Source organism: Strongylocentrotus purpuratus, unplaced genomic scaffold, assembly GCF_000002235.5.
Source record: "Strongylocentrotus purpuratus isolate Spur 01 unplaced genomic scaffold, Spur_5.0 spur5_scaffold_1, whole genome shotgun sequence".
In the NCBI taxonomy this organism is placed as follows: domain Eukaryota; kingdom Metazoa; phylum Echinodermata; class Echinoidea; order Camarodonta; family Strongylocentrotidae; genus Strongylocentrotus; species Strongylocentrotus purpuratus.
In genome coordinates this window covers 13778921-13799821 of record NW_022145594.1, presented here as the reverse complement: position 1 = coordinate 13799821, position 20901 = coordinate 13778921, and the positions used below count along the sequence as shown (strand labels likewise).

The 20901-nt window shown below is 36.4% G+C and overlaps 1 protein-coding gene across 1 annotated transcript; it reads left to right on the top strand.

Moving 5' to 3' along the window:
• Positions 1 to 18365: 18365 nt before the first annotated feature.
• On the top strand, positions 18366 to 19878 carry LOC105446271. The gene is made up of 2 exons (XM_030978970.1): positions 18366 to 18446; positions 18943 to 19878. Exons 1-2 carry the CDS (start codon positions 18372 to 18374, stop codon positions 19582 to 19584), a joined length of 717 nt encoding a protein of 238 aa, XP_030834830.1. The 5' UTR covers positions 18366 to 18371; the 3' UTR covers positions 19585 to 19878.
• Positions 19879 to 20901: the final 1023 nt, after the last annotated feature.

Genomic DNA, 20901 nt, shown 5'->3' with positions numbered 1-20901 from the left:
TCGCCATTGCAATCGTGTTCATACAATGCATTGGCTAATGCAAGATCGTATTGCCTGACCTCTACCAACGATATGTAGAGTGAAAACAAGTAGTATGGGTTCAAAACAGAAAAATTTGTTTGTAAAAGTAAGAAGAGTTTGGCAGAATGTCACTTTTTTTCGTACAATATTGTTTTGGACTTTTCTGCTAGCTTGTTTATTTGTTAGTTTCAGCGATAATAAAGAATTCAATTTAACTTGGTTAGTTTATTGCTTATTACAATTACTTTGAAAGTTGTGTATTTCCTTCTTATTTTTTTAGTTTGTAAACCTGGTGATTTTTCAATAACCCTTCTTTTTTTATTCTCATTTTCTAATAGTAAATTTATACGTTCAATGGTTTTAATCAAAGATTTTGGATTCTATTTCAATCATTTGCAATTTGAATGTTAATCTAAATGTGAAAAAGAGTCGAAAACTGAACCTTCACAGACAATTTCCGTCATAACAAGATCTCGTCCCCTCTGTACACTGTTCGTACTATTTCGAGAATGTCAATGGAGCTCCTCGTTTAGTGAGTGTATGAGTATACACAACTTCGAGCTACGAATTGAAATAGTGTATAGTATTCTTAAAAAAAAAAAATTAAATCACGATTACTGACACAAACAAGAAATAGAGTACATGGGTGGTTTATATGCAAACTTTTTTGAGTGGCTAGCGTTTCTGTAAATTGAAAAATACTTCGAAATTGTAAAATGACGTGTTTTTTGTCATTAAAACCGCATAGGAGAACGCACTACCATCATCAAAACTCTGGAGACAAGCTCTAAGGAAAGTCATGCAATGACAACAAGTAATAGATTCGGCGATATTGGTAATAATTCTTAACTTTCAAAAGGACATAATAGGAAAATCTTGCTATCAAAAGGGAAAAAGGGATCCCGAGCTGTTCTTATTTATTTGCTTTCGTTGTATAAACAGTATTATGTTTACTAGTAATCTAGGTGGTATTATTACAAGTAGTAATAAAAGAAGGAGTATAATAAGTAATAGTAGTAGTAGCAGCAGAAGTGTTGGTAGCAGTAGTAGTGGTAGAAGTAGTAGTAGTAGTAGTAGTAGTAGTAGTAGTAGTAGTAGTAGCAATAGTAGTAATATTATTGTCCTACCCTGCCTTTAAACAAAATTATTACATTATTATCAACAGTATTATAAGTGTTACTATTTTTCTGTGAATCTGATAAAATGTTAAGCCAGAAGGCATTATCGATACTGAAATATTTCTGACAAAATAATAAAAACCCATAATAATGAAATTTATGTTACCAATAAAGATCATTCAATAAGTAGATATTGCTTCTTTTTCATCGTTTTCCTACGTTTTTGGAATATCTTTTGCCGTACATAATTATTGATATATTTCTTTTTCAGTAACTATCCTTAACAAATATAAACACTACGAACGCAATAGCAGTTTGTAAAGTATAGACTTAATACAATCTTCTTAAAACTTTCATCGTATATACATAGGTAACTAAATCAATAAATAAATGAATGACAACAAGTAAATGAACTAAATCAATTTAACATTATAAGCAAAATTACAGTTTGTAAAGTAGAGACTAAATAATTCAACGATTAAAGAGTAATAAACAATTTGAATAATTAACCAACCAAAGTTGTGCTTCTTGAAATACATTTAACAGGCAGTGGAACATCTTACACAACAACTTTCGGCCCTTCGATTCCAGGTATATAAGACACGTAATAATATGCATATAGTTAACATTGAACAATGGCACTGATTGGCAGGTATACAAGTTATTACAAGTAGTAGTAAAAGTAGTAGTAGAAGAAGTAATAGTAGTAGCAGCAGCAGTAGTCACGGTAGCAGTAATAATGGTAGTAGTAGTATTAGCAGTTAAAGTAGTAGTGATAGTAGTAGTAGTAGTAGTAGTAGTAGTAGTAGTAGTAGTAATACTAGTAGTGCTAGTAGTAGTAGTAGTAGTAGTAGTAGTAGTAGTAGTAGTAGTAGTAGTGGGTAGTAGTGTCACGGAAAACGACAATTAATCTTACTGGTTTTAGGTCTCGGCTCAAAGAGGCTTTATTCATGGTGTAACTGAAATACAAACACCAAAGGAAAAACTCACCCTATTCAGGGTATCATCATTCTTAATTCTCATGTGACAATTAGCCCCCCATTTTAAGAACAATTTACCAAAGTAAATTTTCTACACAAATCATAGAATTATTGGCAATTACATATCTCATGGAAATTTTTAAAGCAAACTGGTTTAATGTTTACTGAACATCTCATTCCAAATGTACTTACTATAGCATGTTTACAATAAATATTCTACACAAAACCTAGAATTATTGGCAAATAAATATCTCATGAAAATTTGAAAATCAAACTTTTCAATGTTTACTGCACAAAAATCATTAAATTGTCTTTAAGGCTTTCCAATAAGTATCATCAGTTTCTCTCTGTGATCCAATTGATCAATCCAAGTTGTGAGTAACCACATATGCTGTAAACAATAAGTATCACCAGTCTCTGTATGTGATCCAAATTATCAGTCCAAATTGTGACTTTTTAGTAAACCCGTATGCTGTAAACATAGTCTCTGCAGTAACAAGGAGTATTCCTCGTAATGGGACATCATCTCGGTCATTGTTTGTCGTCTGAATCCAAGCTTTGTGATCCCTGAAGACTTTTAAAGATGACCACCAGCAGAAGTCCAAATCTAACTATGGCAAAACTCACATCTAAATCTGTTATATTGTCCACAATGATATAGCTCCAGCACTAACATTCATAACGATTATCATACATAGACATCGTTAAAAATATTCATTGGCATGGTTTAAAATGCAGTAACATTCCTGCGTTTGCATTAACTAAAATGCAAGTAATACTGTTGTAATATTTCTTCTTAATATCAACTTTGAGTAATGCATTTATACGAAACAAATAGCCATGATAATAATGTGTATGCACTATCATGTACAGTTTGATGGTACATACATTTGTAGTTTGCAAGATCAATATAAAATAGCTGCTTTAAACAGACAAGATTTTATCGTACTAAATCGTATATGTTACATTTCCGAGGTCCATAAACTATGCTCGAAAAAATTACGAGAAAATAAACAAATGATGTCTACAAAGCTCTTGCTATCTCGTGCTAACATCATAGATATTACATAATCTTATTAAATGCAATGTGTATCCAACAAAATGACATTAATAAACTGTGTTAACCCATGATACATAATACACATATTCAATCATTTACAATGGTACGCAGACCAAAATAAACACATGTGTAGAGCCTTTTACACTTTCCTCATACCATTTGCTGCAACACTATCCTGACCCTTTACATCCTAAACCTGTACTCTTAGATCATGCTCCATCTCATGATTCTTAGTCAGATGCCTTAACGATTGGGCCCTTTGTATGGAGGTGAACGTACTGGTTCATTAATCGTGTCAAAACAACTTGCACTCTGCAGCTTTTGCCTTCTATGGTACATCAGAAAAGACCTCATGATACTCGCGCAATGACTGAGATATTCCTTTCCTACGACTCTCTTCCAAGGACTCATTCACCCTGACATGCTCTATGAATTCCTTCTCATGTATGGATGGCATCACTGTCACTTCAGTGCCATCAACACCACTAATCTGAACCTCAACAACTTCCGCTGAATCCTCACAAACTTCGCTACTCTCTCTACACATATCAACACAGCCATCCACTGGCAAGTTAACCTCCTCCCTACCTACTTTGTTCCCCAATGAATTCAAAGATGAATCTTCCTTCTGTTTACGAACAAAACCTGCAGGCTCTATGCAGGAAACAGGACTTCCAATTTTCAAACCCTTGAGCGGTTTGACCTTGACCTCCTTCTGAGATCGAGTTTCAACTGCCATCACCCGTGGACTACCCTCTTTCACACCAGAGATATTTGCAACCTGCTCAACTTGCTCAACTCCATCCACAACCTGCACTTCACTAGTGTCCTTGACATCACCAATGGTATTCTCACCATCACTATTCACCTGGTCTGCATCGTCACTTACTACTTTACCTCCTTTAGGTACCCAGGTCAAATCTGGATCGCGGGGTTCACGTGCACCAGTTATATCCCCAATAACAACATCAAATAGTGAATGAGGCATACACAAAGCCTCTATCTCACCCACATAGTATGGAGAATCAACTGTGAGCTTCGCAACTGAGAACTCCCTTACTGTACCATCAATGAGCAACACTAACTGCTTGTACCCTGTCAGCTGATCTTCATCGACTAGTTCTGATTTTACTACACAAGTAGTGCACCCACAATCTCTCAAAACTGACACTGCTTTGTTCCCTTTTTCCAGCCTACCTGAAACTACGGGCATATGCTTTGTCATAGCCCCTACCAGATCATAAGCCATGCCTAGCTTATTCACAATGCTTTGTCTTGCCTGCTCTAATGAATTCAATCCATTTGCTTCTACTGGTAGTAAACATATACTAGCAAGTCCAAGATGCACGGTATTTGCATGTGGTGAACTATCCACAGACTTCAATGAACCGATACTATATCCTGTATCCTCAACACCATTCGCGACTAACTGAGAACTGTCACTACCCTCTACTCCCTGGGTGGGGAAATCTGTCCCATCCAAAGTCATCATTCCTTGTGCTGAATGTATCTGTTTGCGCAATGGACATTCGTTCTTAAAGTGCCCCTGGCTACCACACATATAACAACCTCTAGCAGAAGGCTTGCCTGAATCATGTGCTCTTGCACCCTTACTACTTGGTGTACGGGAGTTAAAACCCTTAGTGTTAACGTTACCCTTGGGGACACTTGACAGAGCGGGACTAACACTATCCTGTGCACTTGTAGCCGTCGGTTTGAATCCACCTGGATTGCGGGGTGTACCGAATGTATGTAATCCATGGGCCCCTACATAAACCATAGCCCTTTCAACAACCTTATCAATGCTACTATCTTGTCCCTCTCTAACAAACACTTCAACTTCCCTTGGGCAACAATACACAAACTGTTCTCTTAGAATTAAATCAAATAGGGAGTCATAATTCTCTTCAATATTTGATAACTCAATCCAATTCTGCAAGTAACCCTTCAGTCGTACACTGAATTGCCTAGGCTGTTCATGCTTTTCTGGCTTTGCTGTACGAAACTTTCTCCTATAACCATCTGCGGTCAAATGATAGAACTCCATCAACTCTCGCTTTACTGCCTCGTAATCATTGCGATTTTCCCTTGACATTCTATTCACTACCTCCAAAGCCTGCCCTGTCAATTTAGAAATAAGGTGTAAGGCTCTTACACTGTCAGGTACCTTTTGACTAGCCATGACTAATTCAAATTTAGTAATGTACGCATCAAATTTATCGCTTGTGTCGTCAAATTTCCCAATTTTCAACTTCAAACTACCCGTATTTACACCGGCATTCTTTCTACACGAAGCTCGGCTAGCTTCACTTCTTTTTCGCGCTTTTCGCGATCATTCTGGCTTTCCAATTCTTTTACTCTTAACACTTCGGCGCAGCGCTCGGAAACGAACTTGTTAAGCTCACTACCCGCAAGGCTCATCTCCCGACCTAGGGTTGAGAACTCTTTTATCTGATCTATACTGGCCATTATGAAACTGTATTCGAAATCACAACTGGGTATCAACAGGTACGGAACAATCCCCGTAGAATCTATTCAAGAAAACATTGACAACCATCAAGACTCTTGTTGTAGAGGTCTAGCTTAATTCCCAAGACAAGAACCCGTGAAAAACTATCCACCATTTGTCTTAATTAACATAGACATGCAATATCAAGACCCGTCTCAAAGTCAAAGTATGACAACAAGTATCCCTGTGCATCCAACCTAGATTAACTCATGCTCACACACAGCTAAATCCAACACCATGTCCAATTCAGGTCATTGAAACCCATCACAGCCCTCGCATACAAACCTGTACACACCGCTGAAATACACAATGCCTACGGACACCCATGCACATAACACGCATACCTGAAATCTGAATAGCACTGATCTACACACAATCCCGTATACCGCGACGCCAATAACCCACCGCAAGTACTGTACGTCTATTGAATGAACACGCACTGCTGAAACCGTGGCGAGAGACACACCACACCGAACCGCAAAATCACTCCTTTTGCAAACATCCGTCTCTCTTTTAAAACGAAACCTACACATAGAGTGTAACGGATATTTTACCAACAAAATGTGATATAACATACGAGACCTAAAACTTTGGTCCTGGCAGGGTCGCCATAAATTGTCACGGAAAAACGACAATTAATCTTACTGGTTTTAGGTCTCGGCTCAAAGAGGCTTTATTCATGGTGTAACTGAAATACAAACACCAAAGGAAAAGCTCACCCTATTCAGGGTATCATCATTCTTAATTCTCATGTGACAAGTAGTAGTAATATTAATGTCCTATCCCACCTAAACAAAACATCACAATATTATCAAAAGTAACTAAAATTGCTGCTATTTTTCTGTGAAGCAAGAAGGCATTACCGATACTGAAAAATTATGACAATATAATAATAACCTATAATAATGAAAATGATGTTATCAGTAGCGATAATTATAAGTATAAAACAGATCATTTATCAATGCTGACATAGCTATAAATTGCTTCTTCGCCATCATTTTCCCACGTTATTTGATTACACACATTTTGCCCTACATACTTCTTGATATTTCTTTTTCAGTAACTACCGTTAAAATATATGAACACTATGAACGCAAAAGCAGTTTGTAGGGAACAGACTGAAGACACGCTTCTTTAAACATTTTTTGTAGAAAGTTATATAAACGAATCAACGCAAAGCGTAGCATCCCCTCGCAGGGTACAAAATGATGGCCTAGTATACGTCAGAACAAGTTATCTTCATTGGACTATACTACTATTACTAGGCAAGGAAAAAGTTAACCACATTGTCACATATATAATTAGGTATTTTAGCATATTTAATGAGCTATGACCTTTCACCTTTGACAAACATACTCAGAAATCGAACTTAGGCTGTACATTTATTTTGATACCATGTACCTTCATATGAAATTTCATTAAAATCCGTCAATACTAAAGTTATGGATCGAAAACCAAATTCGCATATTTAATGAGCTATGACCTTTGACCTACATACTCGGAAATTGAACTTAGGCTGTGTATTGATACCATGTACCTTCATATCAAATTTCATTAAAATTCGTCAAACATTACTCAAGTTATCGAATGGAAACCAGATTCGCATATTTAATGAGCTATGACCTTTGACCTACATACTCGGAAGTTAAACTTAGGCTGTGTTTTTGATACCATTTACCTTAATAATAATAATAATAATAAATTACATTTATAAAGCGCTTAATACAATGTTTCTAAGCGCTTAACATACAAGTAAGATACAACGTAAAACAAACATACATCAATAATAATACATAATTATAATAATAACATTACATATAATTAAAACTGCCCTATAAATCACTATTACCGGTAAGCAAAACAAAAAACACTTCAAACTTGCTTTAAAAGACTCTACAGATGGGGATTGACGAATATTAATTGGTAAACTGTTCCATAATTTGCAATGGCAAAAGTACGATCTCCGTAACGGGTATTGGTTCGGGGACCAGGGGCGTATTGGAAATTAGCATGTGCAGTTGACCGTAATGAACGTGATAGAACAATAGGTTTGAGAAGGTCGTTTAAATATGACGGAGCATAACCATGTTTAATTTTGAATACTAACAAAGGAATGCGAGTTAAAATAGGTAGCCAATGAAGAGATCTAAGAATAGGAGTTATGTGTTCATATTTTCTGGTTTTAGTAATGAGACGGGCTGCCATGTTCTGAATACGTTGGAGTGGAGAAATGGTGGAATCTGGTAAGCCAAAGTACAATCCGTTACAATAATCTAAACGGGAAGTCACAAAAGCGTGGATCAATCGTTCTGTAGACTGTCTGTCCAAATATTTTCGAAGTTTACTAATCCTGGAGATACCAAAGGCAGCCGTCCGTCAATTATTCCTGATGAGTTGTTTCATATTCAGTACATTATCGACAGTGACGCCGAGGTTACGAACTACTTTTGAAGGTACGATTTCAACGCCAGCAGATTGATTTGACTTGAGTTTATTCGAAGAAGATCAGGACATGACATCGGAGACACACTCGCTCAATTTATGCATAGAGCCTACATGATCTTTGGATGTCATGGTCACATGCAAGTGGGTGTCGTCGGCGTACATGACAGGATGAATGTCCCAATGGGAAGAGATGACCGCACTCAACGGACCAGTGTACAGGATGAACTCCAGTGGTCCTAGGACAGACCCTTGAGAAACACCCCAGGGCAGGGGAAATGGTCTGGAAAAAGAGTCATTCACAACGATGTGCTGTTTGCGATTATCCAGGTACGACTCAAGCCACTTCAGAGCACACCCCTTGATGCCATAGCCTCGGAAGAAACGATCAATCATAGTTGTATGGTCAATAGAGTCAAACGCAGCAGTGTAATCAAGGAGAACCAGCACAGCCTCATGACCCTGCAAGAAGAACGTCATTGAAGACTCTGATCAATGCCGTTTCAGTTAAATGGAACTGTCGATAAGGCGAGGCGTCAAAAATAAATATACCAGCCAGCGGCAGCTAACTGCACTTGTGCGTCCTGGCTGCATTTTTAAAATTAGCTCAGCCGGCTACCGCTGGCGGTAGGACCCTCAATTAACTCATGATGTCATCATAATGGTCTTCGAACAAAAGCATGCGCCGGCTGCCGCCTTTCGAATGGAAACCGAGCCTCAGATCCCAGCCTGGCGCAAGCTGGCTGGGCTAATAAGTGAAAAATAATTGCCCCAGCCAGGCTTCGGCCGTAATTGCAGCCTCGATGCGCCAATACGTGAGGCGGCAGCCTGCTGGTATCGATATTTTTGACGCCTCGCCTAAGCCGACTGCATCTCAGGAAACAACATTTGTTTATCGAGGTACACCCGAAGCTGAGAAGCAACGATTTTCTCAAGGATCTTAGCAAGGAATGGCAGGTTTGCTATGGGCCTGTAGCTTTTAAAGTCATCTGGATTTAAGTCAGACTTCTTCAATAGAGGTACAACGTGAGATGTTTTAAAAAGTTCTGGGACAGTACCAGATGACAGAGAAGAGTTCATTATGGCACGATTTCACTAAATGAGTTGGCATAGGATCCAAACGACAAGACTTGGAAACAGAGTTCTTAATCAGTTTTCTCACCTGTGTTTGCGTAACAGGCTCAAACTGCTGGAACTCACAATCACATGAAAGGGTTTCATCAGGGAGGTATGAAGGGGAAAATGTTGTCACAATCTTTCGAATTTTATCAAGGAAGAACTCTCCAAAATCATTAGCTAATTCCTCATCCGAGCTGCGATCAGGAAAAACTGAGTCAGTTTGGGGAATGGTGAGCTAACTAACCAGCTTGAAGAGCTGCTTGGTATCACACTCTTTAATCTCAGTCGTCATGTTCTCATTCCTGGCTCCATCAAGAATGAGATTGTAAGCCTCACACTGTTGTTTGTACAGCTGGCGATTTATTTCAATGTTTGATTTGATCATTTTACGTTCAGCGCGACGTCTCAGGCGCTTGGATTCTTTGACAGATTCTGTGTACCATGGAGCATGGGGCCGCAATGAAACAAGATGTGACTGTACCGGCACATGTTTGTCCAGGAGATGCCTCAGGGTAGTATTGTACTCTTCGACCGCTTCCGAAGGACACCGGGTAGATAATGAACACAGAGAACCGCCCTTAATATCCTCCCTCAGTATGTTCAAATTAATTTTACCTTCATATCAAATTTCATTAAAATCCGTCAAACATTACTGAAGTTATCGATCGGAAGCCAGATGTGTATTTGTTCGCATATTAAAAAAGATATGACCTTTGAACTTTGACCTACATACTCCAAAATCAGACTTAGCCTTTTTTTATATCATGTACCTTCATATCAAATTTCATTAAAATCCGTCAAACATTACTGAAGTTATCGATCGGAAACCAAATTTGTTGCGAACGGACGCACGCACGGAAGGACGCCGGACGGCAGCGTATATCCCCTCCGACTTTGTCGGCGAGGGGATAATAAGTCAACGAAATCAATTCAACATTACAAGCGAAATGACAGTTTGTAAGTTACATACTTAATAAACAAATGAATGAAGGAACAAAATATATTTAATTAACCAACCAAAATTAGCATGTGCTTGTTAAAAATACATTTCATAGTGAAACATCTGACCCACCAACTGTCAGCCCTTCAATATCAGGTATATAAGACACGTAATAATTTGCGTATAATTTACACTGAACAAAGGCACTGATTGGCAGTTAAGCCCTTGCAAGGGAGATATTGCTTCATGCTAAATCATTGAAATTTAGAATAGTTTATTCAAAGTTAAAGGCGATGTAAGAAAGGGTAAGTTATTGCGTTGGCGTGTGTTTGCTTTTGTGTGTATATTACAACATTAAGAAAACAAATTGTGCCTTTTAAACATGTCATACGTTATATTTTGCAATGCAAATTATATTACCGTTTGATGTAAGCTCTGAAATATTATAATAACTGCATTTCATGTTTTTTTTCAAATAGGGTTAAGTATTAGAAGATGATTTCCACTTTAAAAGCGAGACAAAATAATCAATCGTCCTACAGATATAAAATATCTATGTGTCCACAATTGTGCATGTCTTTGTCAATGTATTGCTTTTCTTTTAAAATTAAGAGTACAAGATATTTTAGTATTTTGTTTTGACACTTTAGGATACATGATTCTCCTTTTGCTTATGAGGATAACAACACAACTGCACAAGTGTTATAAAGCAGGTAATACAATAAACCACTGATTTAATATGGATGCAAATCATAATAGTATAATTTATTAGCTTCATCATCTTCCTTTCTCGATCTTGCTGGGGTTCAGACCTTAAAATACCTTTTGCCTTTGCTAGTCCCTCCACATTATTCTCAATTGTCACTTATTGCATGTTAATATTTCTAATGGAATCTTTAGATTTTTTGTTCTGCATTGTTTAGCATCTTTTACTGTTTTATGAGTTGTATAAAAATTAAATAGAATTGACTCATAAGTTATATATATATATATATATATATATAATAGAAAGAAAAATCATTGCAAATTGCATGGTTTCAGCGGTTTAACTCATATCGTGCCAAGAACACTGTTCTTTGCATGCGCTGGCGTGCCACGCTCACATAATCGGATTTCTGGTGGCTTGCCATGCACACATAAACTCTCATTAATGCCTAGGTCACATATAAACCGGGCCCCGTACGATTTTCCCTACCCGGCGGCTTGCCGTGGATTTAGAGACCGTACGGGAACCTTCCGATTTTCTTTTCTACGGCATGTTTGGTCACATATTCTGCGGCGCCCGGGAGGTGCCCGGTGAAAATTGGTCGAGTGAAATGCAAGGCGCCCGTAAGGATGCCGGCCGGTAAGCTACGTGCTCCGTCCGATGAGCAGGTGCACCCGTGGCTCCCGGAAGGTGCCCTGCCGGGACCCGGCCGGGGTCCTCAAGGTCCTTAAGGCGCCCGGTCGGTTCCCGTGCGGTGCACTGAACTATGTGTTCTCTGAAATCCGCACCTCAAGGTTCCCGTAAAGATTTTTCATGAGAATTGACCCCCAAAAATCGTGAGGGGCCCGTCCGGACACCGTCCGGAGCCCGCACGGGACCCGTAAGGTGCCCTGCGGGCCCTTCACGGGCTCTCTACGACCTAACGGTCAGATAAAAACGCCGGGAGAATTGGGAGCAGCCGACTCAGCACCACGGCGCCCGTACGGCTTCAAAAACTGTCCCGGCGCCCGTAGGATCTTTACGGTAGCCGGCCGGACACCGGCCGAAAATTCCCAAAATGTCTGTTTTTACTCACCGTACGGGCTCCGGAGTGTATATGTGAAAGCCCCATTACTCGCGTGCCACGGACACATGTTCGTGCATAAGTACACACGCTAATTGAACCTACCCTAAATTAACTTGGCACACAGGAGATTAGTGGCTGGCAATAGGGATTAGCACTGTGGCACTCGGTGAATTGTATGGGTGCAGCTTAAGAGTTAATCATAATTAAGGTTAACGATTTTTGTTTTGTTAACCGTTGGATTGTGAAGCATGAAACTGGAAAGATTTTTACTTTTCAATTTATTTATCTTACAATGCACGGATTTCATTTAGATCATTTTGTAGAAATCCAGCACATGCGATATGAAATAGCACTAAAGAAACATAATTGATGCACTAAAGCATTCATGCTTGTTATAGAAATGTGTGTCAATACTTTATTTCTTACCTAGAAGTAATAGTCAATTAGAAATAAGAGACTACCAAGCACGCACAAATGAAACTGCCATGAAAGCCCATTTTCATTGAAAAAGAAATCAACAGGAGAGCAAAAGCAGCAAGAAAATAATAATGAAACATTCTAAGATTGTAAAACGTATATATCTTTTGATTTCATTTGCTCTAAAGATCGTATGGAGAAACTATGGTACACAAAAATGCGTCTTGTTATACCAGGATGTTCCGGCGTGGTGATGCTGTTAATTGTACTGGCATTTGTTGGTGGTTTTATCTTCTCTAAGAAGAAAGATGGTAGGTCATTTTAACGTAGTAAGAAGTCTTTGTGTATATAGTTTGGCTGTGTGAAGAGACGAGCTGTGACAATTGTATTCTAACGAAAAAGAAAATGAACTTGAATATGACACATGGTAGAAATGTTGAATAACGGATTGTATTTATTTTTTCAATGAAAAAAATTATAATAATGGTAACTGTTATTATGATAATTATTCCTGTCGATGGCGCTGGCCTACAAACGCAGCTACCCTTTTTTGTTGTAACGAAAACTGTGAATCTTGGAAGGAATAGAGATAAAACCTGTTGTAAAATCATATACCCTGTAGTCCTGGCATTTTTTTATTATTTTTTATTGAAACCTCGTAAAATGTAAGGCGATGTAATCCATCTTGTTCTAAATAGCACAGTGAACCTCCCAAAATAAGTAAATATCATAAATATAGATAATAATGATTTATAAACTGAAAGGTATTCATACCAATACCTTATACACATGACACTTCTTGAGCAGGATAATTATTGCTAAAGTAAGAATGTTGTTTCGATGCTGAAGACCAACTGGTTGTATGGACTAATAATAATAATGGCACCTCAAAATGAATTAACCTTCTGTGATCAGCAGCTCAAAAAGTGACGATAACCTGGACACAAATAACATGACATTTTTGAAATGTAGGAGTCGTACCTTTGTCTGTGAACCAAATAATACAAGACACACATTCGGAAGAACAAATACGTTCATCAGCAGCACTGTAACAATTCGCAACGTTTCCTTGGTTCATGAAGATGAATATGATATCAGTATGGTTTCTCGTACCAACTTATAGACTTGTAAAATCAACCTGACAGTAAATGGTATGTACTTAAAACAAAATATTTTCCAATAACGATTTCTACATTAATAATTACAGCAACCAGGTCGTTTTTGCTAACCACCAAATTGTGTTTCTCAAAATACGTTTTAGAGAAATTTAAAAAAAAATCAAATGCAATTTATAACGATAAAAACATTAAGTCATTATTCGTGCAGATCCCGTAATATGAAAAGATATCTTACATTCCAGATTTTAAAAGAAAGAAATGCTTGAGATGATGTTTAACAAACTATACTGCGAATAAGCTTCTATAAATGAAATGGGTCCTACCAAAGAGTTTAATTAAAATGAATTTTATTTATGCAGCAGGGGGAGGAGAGGGGTTGAATTCATTAATTTGTTTATTTATCTATTTTTCGGTGATCGAATGTAATATTGCAGAAGTCACCATAATCACCATAATCTTAACGATTCTGTAAATAATCAATTTGATTTTAAACGGCAATATAAAAGCGGCTATTTCCCTTATTTTGAATTAATTTAAGTTCCACCAAAGGGGTTGATCTTGGTTGAGAAAGCCGACGCTACCGTTCTACAGAATCAAGAATCACTCACGGTTGCAGAAGGAGAAAACAAGACATTATTCTGTAAAACCAATACATCGGTGAAACCATCCGTCAATTTGGAGTGGGTGATTCCAATCCAGCTAAATGCTTCTGTTGAACCTCAACAAAATATGTATGATAAACATGATGGACGTCTTCTTGTGCCGACTCGGACAATACACTTTACACCAACATATGCAGATGGTGGATTTATTGTGCTTGTTTGTAAGGTGGCTAGCAACTCAACCCATGATCACATTCAGACATCAGTTATTATAAAAAAGGAAGGTGAGCATTCAAAAATTATATTTTTCTGGGAAACAGTACATACCGGTTAAATACCTGTTCATCAATGTAAAAATGTGTCACTGATGAAATAATCCATGACCAAGTATGTGTAGTCACATTCAGAAATAGATTCGTCAAAACGTATTCTTGTTTGAAAATAAAATTGGACACATTGTGTGTAGTCACGAATTTTCGTATGCAATCAAATTGAGGCGATGAAGAAATCGTTAAAGCAGCAAACGGGACCCGGGTCGTGAATATTTTTGAAGAATGCCAACATAATTTGAAGGAAAACATATCATCGAGTGTCCTACTTTTTGTGTTTATTATATGCTATTCTTAATAAGCTGATATTGCTGATTTAATTTTTCGTCGCCCTTTTGTTCAGGCTTTCCAAATATGTGAGACGGTGCATTTCACCGTTTCTCTTTCCAGCAATCTTCCCTGTTAATGTATTTCTTTTTTATAATAGATTGCTTTCTGTATATGTGACCAACACATTGCATAATTTGCCTCTTTCTTATTGCGCTCATGAGTGATGTTTAACTCTTTATTTTCTAAAAACTTCTTTAAAAGTTATTGTGTCCATGATAAGTCTAAGGAAATATGAAAAAGTGTAAGAAAGTATGCATAAAGTGCAAGTCAGACACAAGGGCTTTACAACACTGTGTTAAGGATATGTGATTTGTCGAGTGTGACAGTCATGAATCATAGCAACCCCCTGGCGTAGTATTCTTTAGCTTGACGGTTTTGTAGAAGATTTGTTAACCCACAGTACTAAATCAGAAGCAGACATTCCAGTAAAATTATATTTTCCATGATTTCAATGACGATTTTAGTAATCAATTTATACTTTATTGATTCGTTTTTTATGTACTCAAACAGTATTGAAAATAATTAGAAATTGTGGATTCTATTTTGATAAATGCCGCATAAAGGCATTATGCAATTGGTAGTTTACAAATATCTTATCATTATAAAATTGCAATTTAAACTTTAATACTATTGTGGAAAGAAGGTGAACTTGTATCCTCATGGACATTATTTTGTTCTATCCCTATTACCCCCTCCCCTACTCCCGTAATGACACAGTTTTGTCCCCTCTGTACATCGTTACTGATATTTTGAAAATGTAAATGGAGCTCCTTCGCTTAAAATGTATAGGAGAATACACTACCAACCACGAAGCTCTAAAGACTGGCTCTAAGGAAAGTCATGCAGTGACAGCAAGTAATGGAGATTTACAAGGTTATTCGTTTTTAGTATTTTCCGTATAAATTCCACATGCAACATCACGTTCACAATTGAAACACAGTATTACTGGTGAGAGATACTGGACAAAACTGGAAATAAATCATTTATTCAAAACTTAAATAATAATTTCTTAAATATCTCAAGGACTTTATACAATAATCTTGCTTTAATGTTTGTTGGTAGGATCCCGAGCTGTTTGTTCGTTGATTTCTTTGTACGATTCGCCTAATAATATTGTATTAGTAGTCGAATTAATATTAGTAACAGTGGTACTAAAAGTATGAGAAGTAGTAGTAGCAGTAGTAGTAGTAGTAGTAGTAGTAACATGAGTATTATCATTAGAAGTAGCAGTATGAGTAGTAATGTCAGTAAGAATAGTGGTAGTATGAGTAGTAGTAATACTATTATCATTAAAAGTAGTAGCAGAAGTAGTAGTAGAGGTAGTAGCAGTAGAAGTAAAAGTAGAAGCAGCTTTCATTTTAGTATTCTCCTCCTACTCATTAATATCATTATATTACTATTATTTGTTTATTGTCATTATCATTATTATGTTTTAATGATCATCAATATTATTATTGTTGCTATTTTTCGGTCAACTCAATATAATGTGAAAGCCTAGAGTCTTTTAGGATGCTGAATAAAATGTTATATCCATGATAATTAAAATGATATTAACAGTAAAACTAATGCCAGTTTGTTTGTTACAGATTAAATAACATAAAACCCAAAACAAATAAAATAGAATAATTAAATAACTAAACGAAATGTACATGTCCTTTTTGAAATATATTTCACAGGCAGTGGAACATCTTACACCACACATTTCGACCCTTCAAATCAAGGTATATAGAACATGACATAGCATGCATATTATTAATACTGGACAATGGCACTTATTGGCAGTAAAAACGTTGCAAGAGAAATATTGCTCAGTCAAATTAGTGAAATTTAGAAAAGCTCGTTTGAAGTTACAAGAGATCAAAGAAAGTGTGAATTATAGCACGTTTGGCGCGTATATGTGCGCATGTGCGTGTTTGTTAACATTAACAAGAATGATGATTTGGAGCCTTGTTAATAGTACATTTAAGAAACACTCCCGTTTGATGTCAGTCCTTAAAAAAATGTTAATAAGTTCGTCCGTTTTCCTCAAATTTGGTTCAATATTAGAAGATGATTGCACCTCATCCGTTCTTCTAAAAAAAAGCCAAGTGTCCCTCAGACATTACAAATATTTTTATTTTTATTTTGTATTATTTTTTTATTTTATTTATTTATTTATTTATTTATTTATTTATTTTTATTTTTATTTTTTATTTTTTATTTTATTTTATTATTATTTTTTTTTTTTTGGGGGGGGGGGAGGGCATTTACATGTTTCTACTTTTGCTTTTAACAATAATACCGCAGTTCGTTCGATGTTATCATATTTCGAGCCTAGATATTCACTTATGACTTAAATACATGGTTGTGGGTGTAATAGAAAGAAGGATCCTTGATAGGTTCGTGGTTCCAGCGAAATGTTGGTATTTAGGATAACAGATTTTCTCTAACCGTTGGAATTACAAAGCATGATACTGAATGGATTCTTTTTTTAATTCTATATATCTTAAAACACATGGATTTTATCGAGATCATTTTGTAGAAATACTGCACTTGTGATTTGTAATATGAAAATGCAAGCATCAGTGCTGTAGCACTCAAGAAACACACTGAAACAGTCAAACTCTCTGTTTTTACCAAGCTCTTATAATTGTGATTTTTATGTAACATACAATTATTTGTTTACATTTATCCTTACCCTTACAAATTTAAGTCACTGTTTTGTCATTATATATACTTGACCTAGAAATGCTTTATAATTATGAATACGAAACCGTAGTGAAAGCACATTTCATTTGGAAAAAAATAAACAAGGGAGAAAAATACAATCAATTATGTAATATTATAAGATTGTTAAATGTATATGTCTTTTTATTTCATTTGCTCTTAAGAGCCTACGGAGAAACCATGGTACAAACAAATGCGTCTTGTTATACCTGGATGTTCCGGCGTGGTGATGCTGTTAATTGTACTGGCAATTGTTGGTGGTTTTATCTGCTCTAAGAAGAGAGATGGTAGGTCATTTTAACGTTGTAAGAAGTATTCGTGTATATAGTTGGGCTGTGTGAAGAGACGAGCTGTCACAATCGTATTCTAACGAAAATGAAAATGAATTTGAATATGACAATGGTAGAAATGTGAAAAAACGGAAGTTATTTTTTGTTTTAATGAAAATAATTGTAAATAATGGTAACTGTTATTATAATGTTAATTATTTCTGTCGATGCCACGTTGTAACGAAAATTGTAAATTTTGAATGGAATAGGGAGACAAAACCTGTTGTAAAATCATATAACCTTTAGTCCTGACAGTCACGTTTTAATTTGATACTCGTAAAAAGCAAGGCGATGAACTTCATCTTATTCTAAATAGCAAAGTGAACCTCCCAAAATTAGTTTTTAATATCTATAGGGCTGACGCATATCATAGTTATACATACTTATATTATAAAGTGAAGGGTATTTATACCTATACCTTATAAACAAGACACTTCTTTAGCAGGATAATTATTGCAAAAGTAAGAAAGACACAAATATATAAGTTGTTTCGATGCTTTAGACCAATTGGTCGTAAAGACTAATGATATTATTCACCCCTCAAAATGAATTAACCTTCTGTGATCAGCAGCTCGAGCTATGCAGACCTCTGGAAATCTAACAGATGATGAAACATCTCACACCAGCAAGCCAACATCAACTACCGGTGTTAAGGTGAATTCAATTTATCGTTAACCCTTGATATGAATGTTTAAATATTTCAGATCATTATTGAGCACAAATTATCACAAATATTTGAAGAATTGAGCCCCATTAGGGAAATTTCAAAACTCTGTTTATAGTATAAACAGAAATGGATTAATGGAATGCTCCCCGGGGAGTGGGAAATGTGCACACATTGTGTGCGGGTAAGCCTGAATCCAATGACCGGGGTAATAATATATCTGTAAAGCGCTTAGGCACATCGTTGCATCGGTGTATTGAGCGCTATATAAAAAAAACGGATTATTATTACTGTTATTATTAATGTCTAGATTATGCACTAATGGTATTGTTATGTTTACAACTTATGAGATGAACCAATCTAACATTTATTTTCATATATGTATGTTTTTGTTTATTTTAACTGATTTGAAACGATGATGAGAAGGATCCGGGCAACCTACCTCTTGTTAATTCATCAAGTAAATATTTCTCTTTCGGTTTCCAGCCTTTGGACATGATCTTCGACCCATTAGACCCTACATACGCAATTCCCGATGTTTCCGAAGTACCCCATACCTATATGGCATTGAAGTGCAAATCCTCAGCTAGTACTAGCCAACAAGTCTTCCATCCCAGCACCCCAATTGACAATCAAGGTGATGCTGTACTTAACGTTAGTTCCACTCTCGTCCGCAAGCAAGTGAAGACACATTCACATCTGAAGGAGGAGCCTACTTATCTTAACACCGAATGTGCGTCCAGTTATTGTGAAATTAGTACAGATATTCCGAACATTGTTAAGGATCCCACTGACCTATCAAAACCCACAAATGTAGTTACCGATGTTTCCGAAGTACCCCATACCTATATGGCAATGAAGCCTATAAAGAAGTACAAATCCTCAGCTGGTACTAGCCAACATGTCTACCATCCCACCACCTCAGTTGACGATCATGGTGATGCTGTACTTTACGTTAGCCCCACTCTCGTCCGCAAGCAAGTGAAGGCATATTCCAATCTAAAGGAGGAACCTACTTTTGTGAACACCGAAGCTGCGTCAACTTATTGTGAAATTAGTAAAGATATTCCAAACATTGTTAAAGATCAAGCTGAGGGCCGTGATGATGTGTTTACAACTTACATCTAGAGAAAGGATATAGAAGTGATCATAGTTTAAAGCAATTGGTTAAATCATTACTATTGTTATGTTTCATATTCTGTCCATGTAACGAACACAACATGAGCAATGTATCTAAATGAAAGCAAAGCTGTAAGTTTGTAACAGATATTCATGAAATTGTTAAGGATTACTCTGATAGCTTTGGTAATATTTTACAACGTCCTTCTAAAGAAAGTAATTTAAAGGGTGCGTTGTTTACCTTATTACTTATCGCTTTACAAAGAAAGTCGTTAGTATACATTTTGCTGTTATGTTACTGAACCCCCCCCCCCCCCTCTGGATCTGAAAAATGACTCGAATTATAGTAGTGATGCAATAATAAGAATTTCAAGTGTACATGAAAACATTGGAAAGTTTGGTTTTGTTAACACTACTCTTATATTTCGCATCCCTTTTCTGCACGTAATAAAAACAACTGAATTTTTAATTTAATTTAAGTTATGATGGCAAAAGTATGAAAGTAAAGTGTACATGCATTTCAAATAAGTGTATAATTTTGTTTGGCGTGTGTGTCAATTGTAATGATATATTAAAGGTAAAGACCGGTAGTGGTAAAATTACGGTTCAAGGGTTTGGGGTGTAAAATATCAATTCAATATTGCTTAAAATTGCCTTTAGAGGTTTAGATGGCAATACTTCAACCTAAATTCGCAAGCAGAAATATAATTATGCCAAAATGTTCAATATTGAAGTGTATTCGCAATATTCCAGGCCGGATTGATATGATAATTACCAAATATAACAATGAGTAGGCGGTTTCCCGGCAAAATTTGCATCATCACGTATTAGTCAAAACATATTCTTTCACATGATGGGTAATAAGAACTTCAATTTCATTTTTTGAGAGGGGGCGTTTCCAAAACTAATCTATACCTTTAAGGAATATAGCAATTACTAGAAATATCTACGGCAAAAGCAATTTTATTTTCACCAGAATATTTAATTAGTGTATATTGCAAAAATATGACAAAACCAGAAAGCGGTTTAGGGCACTTGATTGCGGTTTCTTTTAAAGTTTATTAGTATATATGTATATAGCAACAAAGGGAATAATCAAAGTGCAGCATCGAGTAGCTTGAAAAGGCTTAACATTATATTGTACTGCATGGTAGATCGAAATGAGGAAGTGTATGAACTGAGTGAACTGAGATTTATTTTCATACTAACATTTGAATTAACGTATAACGTCCAGGGGATGCTTATGGCAAGTTAATCGCTAATAAAAACTCTATGATAAAACCAAAGTCTGTAGCAATCTTTTCATCAGAGATTGGTTTGCGGAAG

What these genes read in the sequence shown, in the direction of transcription:
- LOC105446271 (XM_030978970.1), top strand. Translation starts at nt 18,372, where the DNA reads ATGCAGACCTCTGGAAATCTAACAGATGATGAAACATCTCACACCAGC. An exon ending in CATCAACTACCGGTGTTAAG is followed by an intron (nt 18,447 to 18,942) that starts GTGAATTCAATT and finishes TTCGGTTTCCAG; the next exon opens with CCTTTGGACATGATCTTCGA.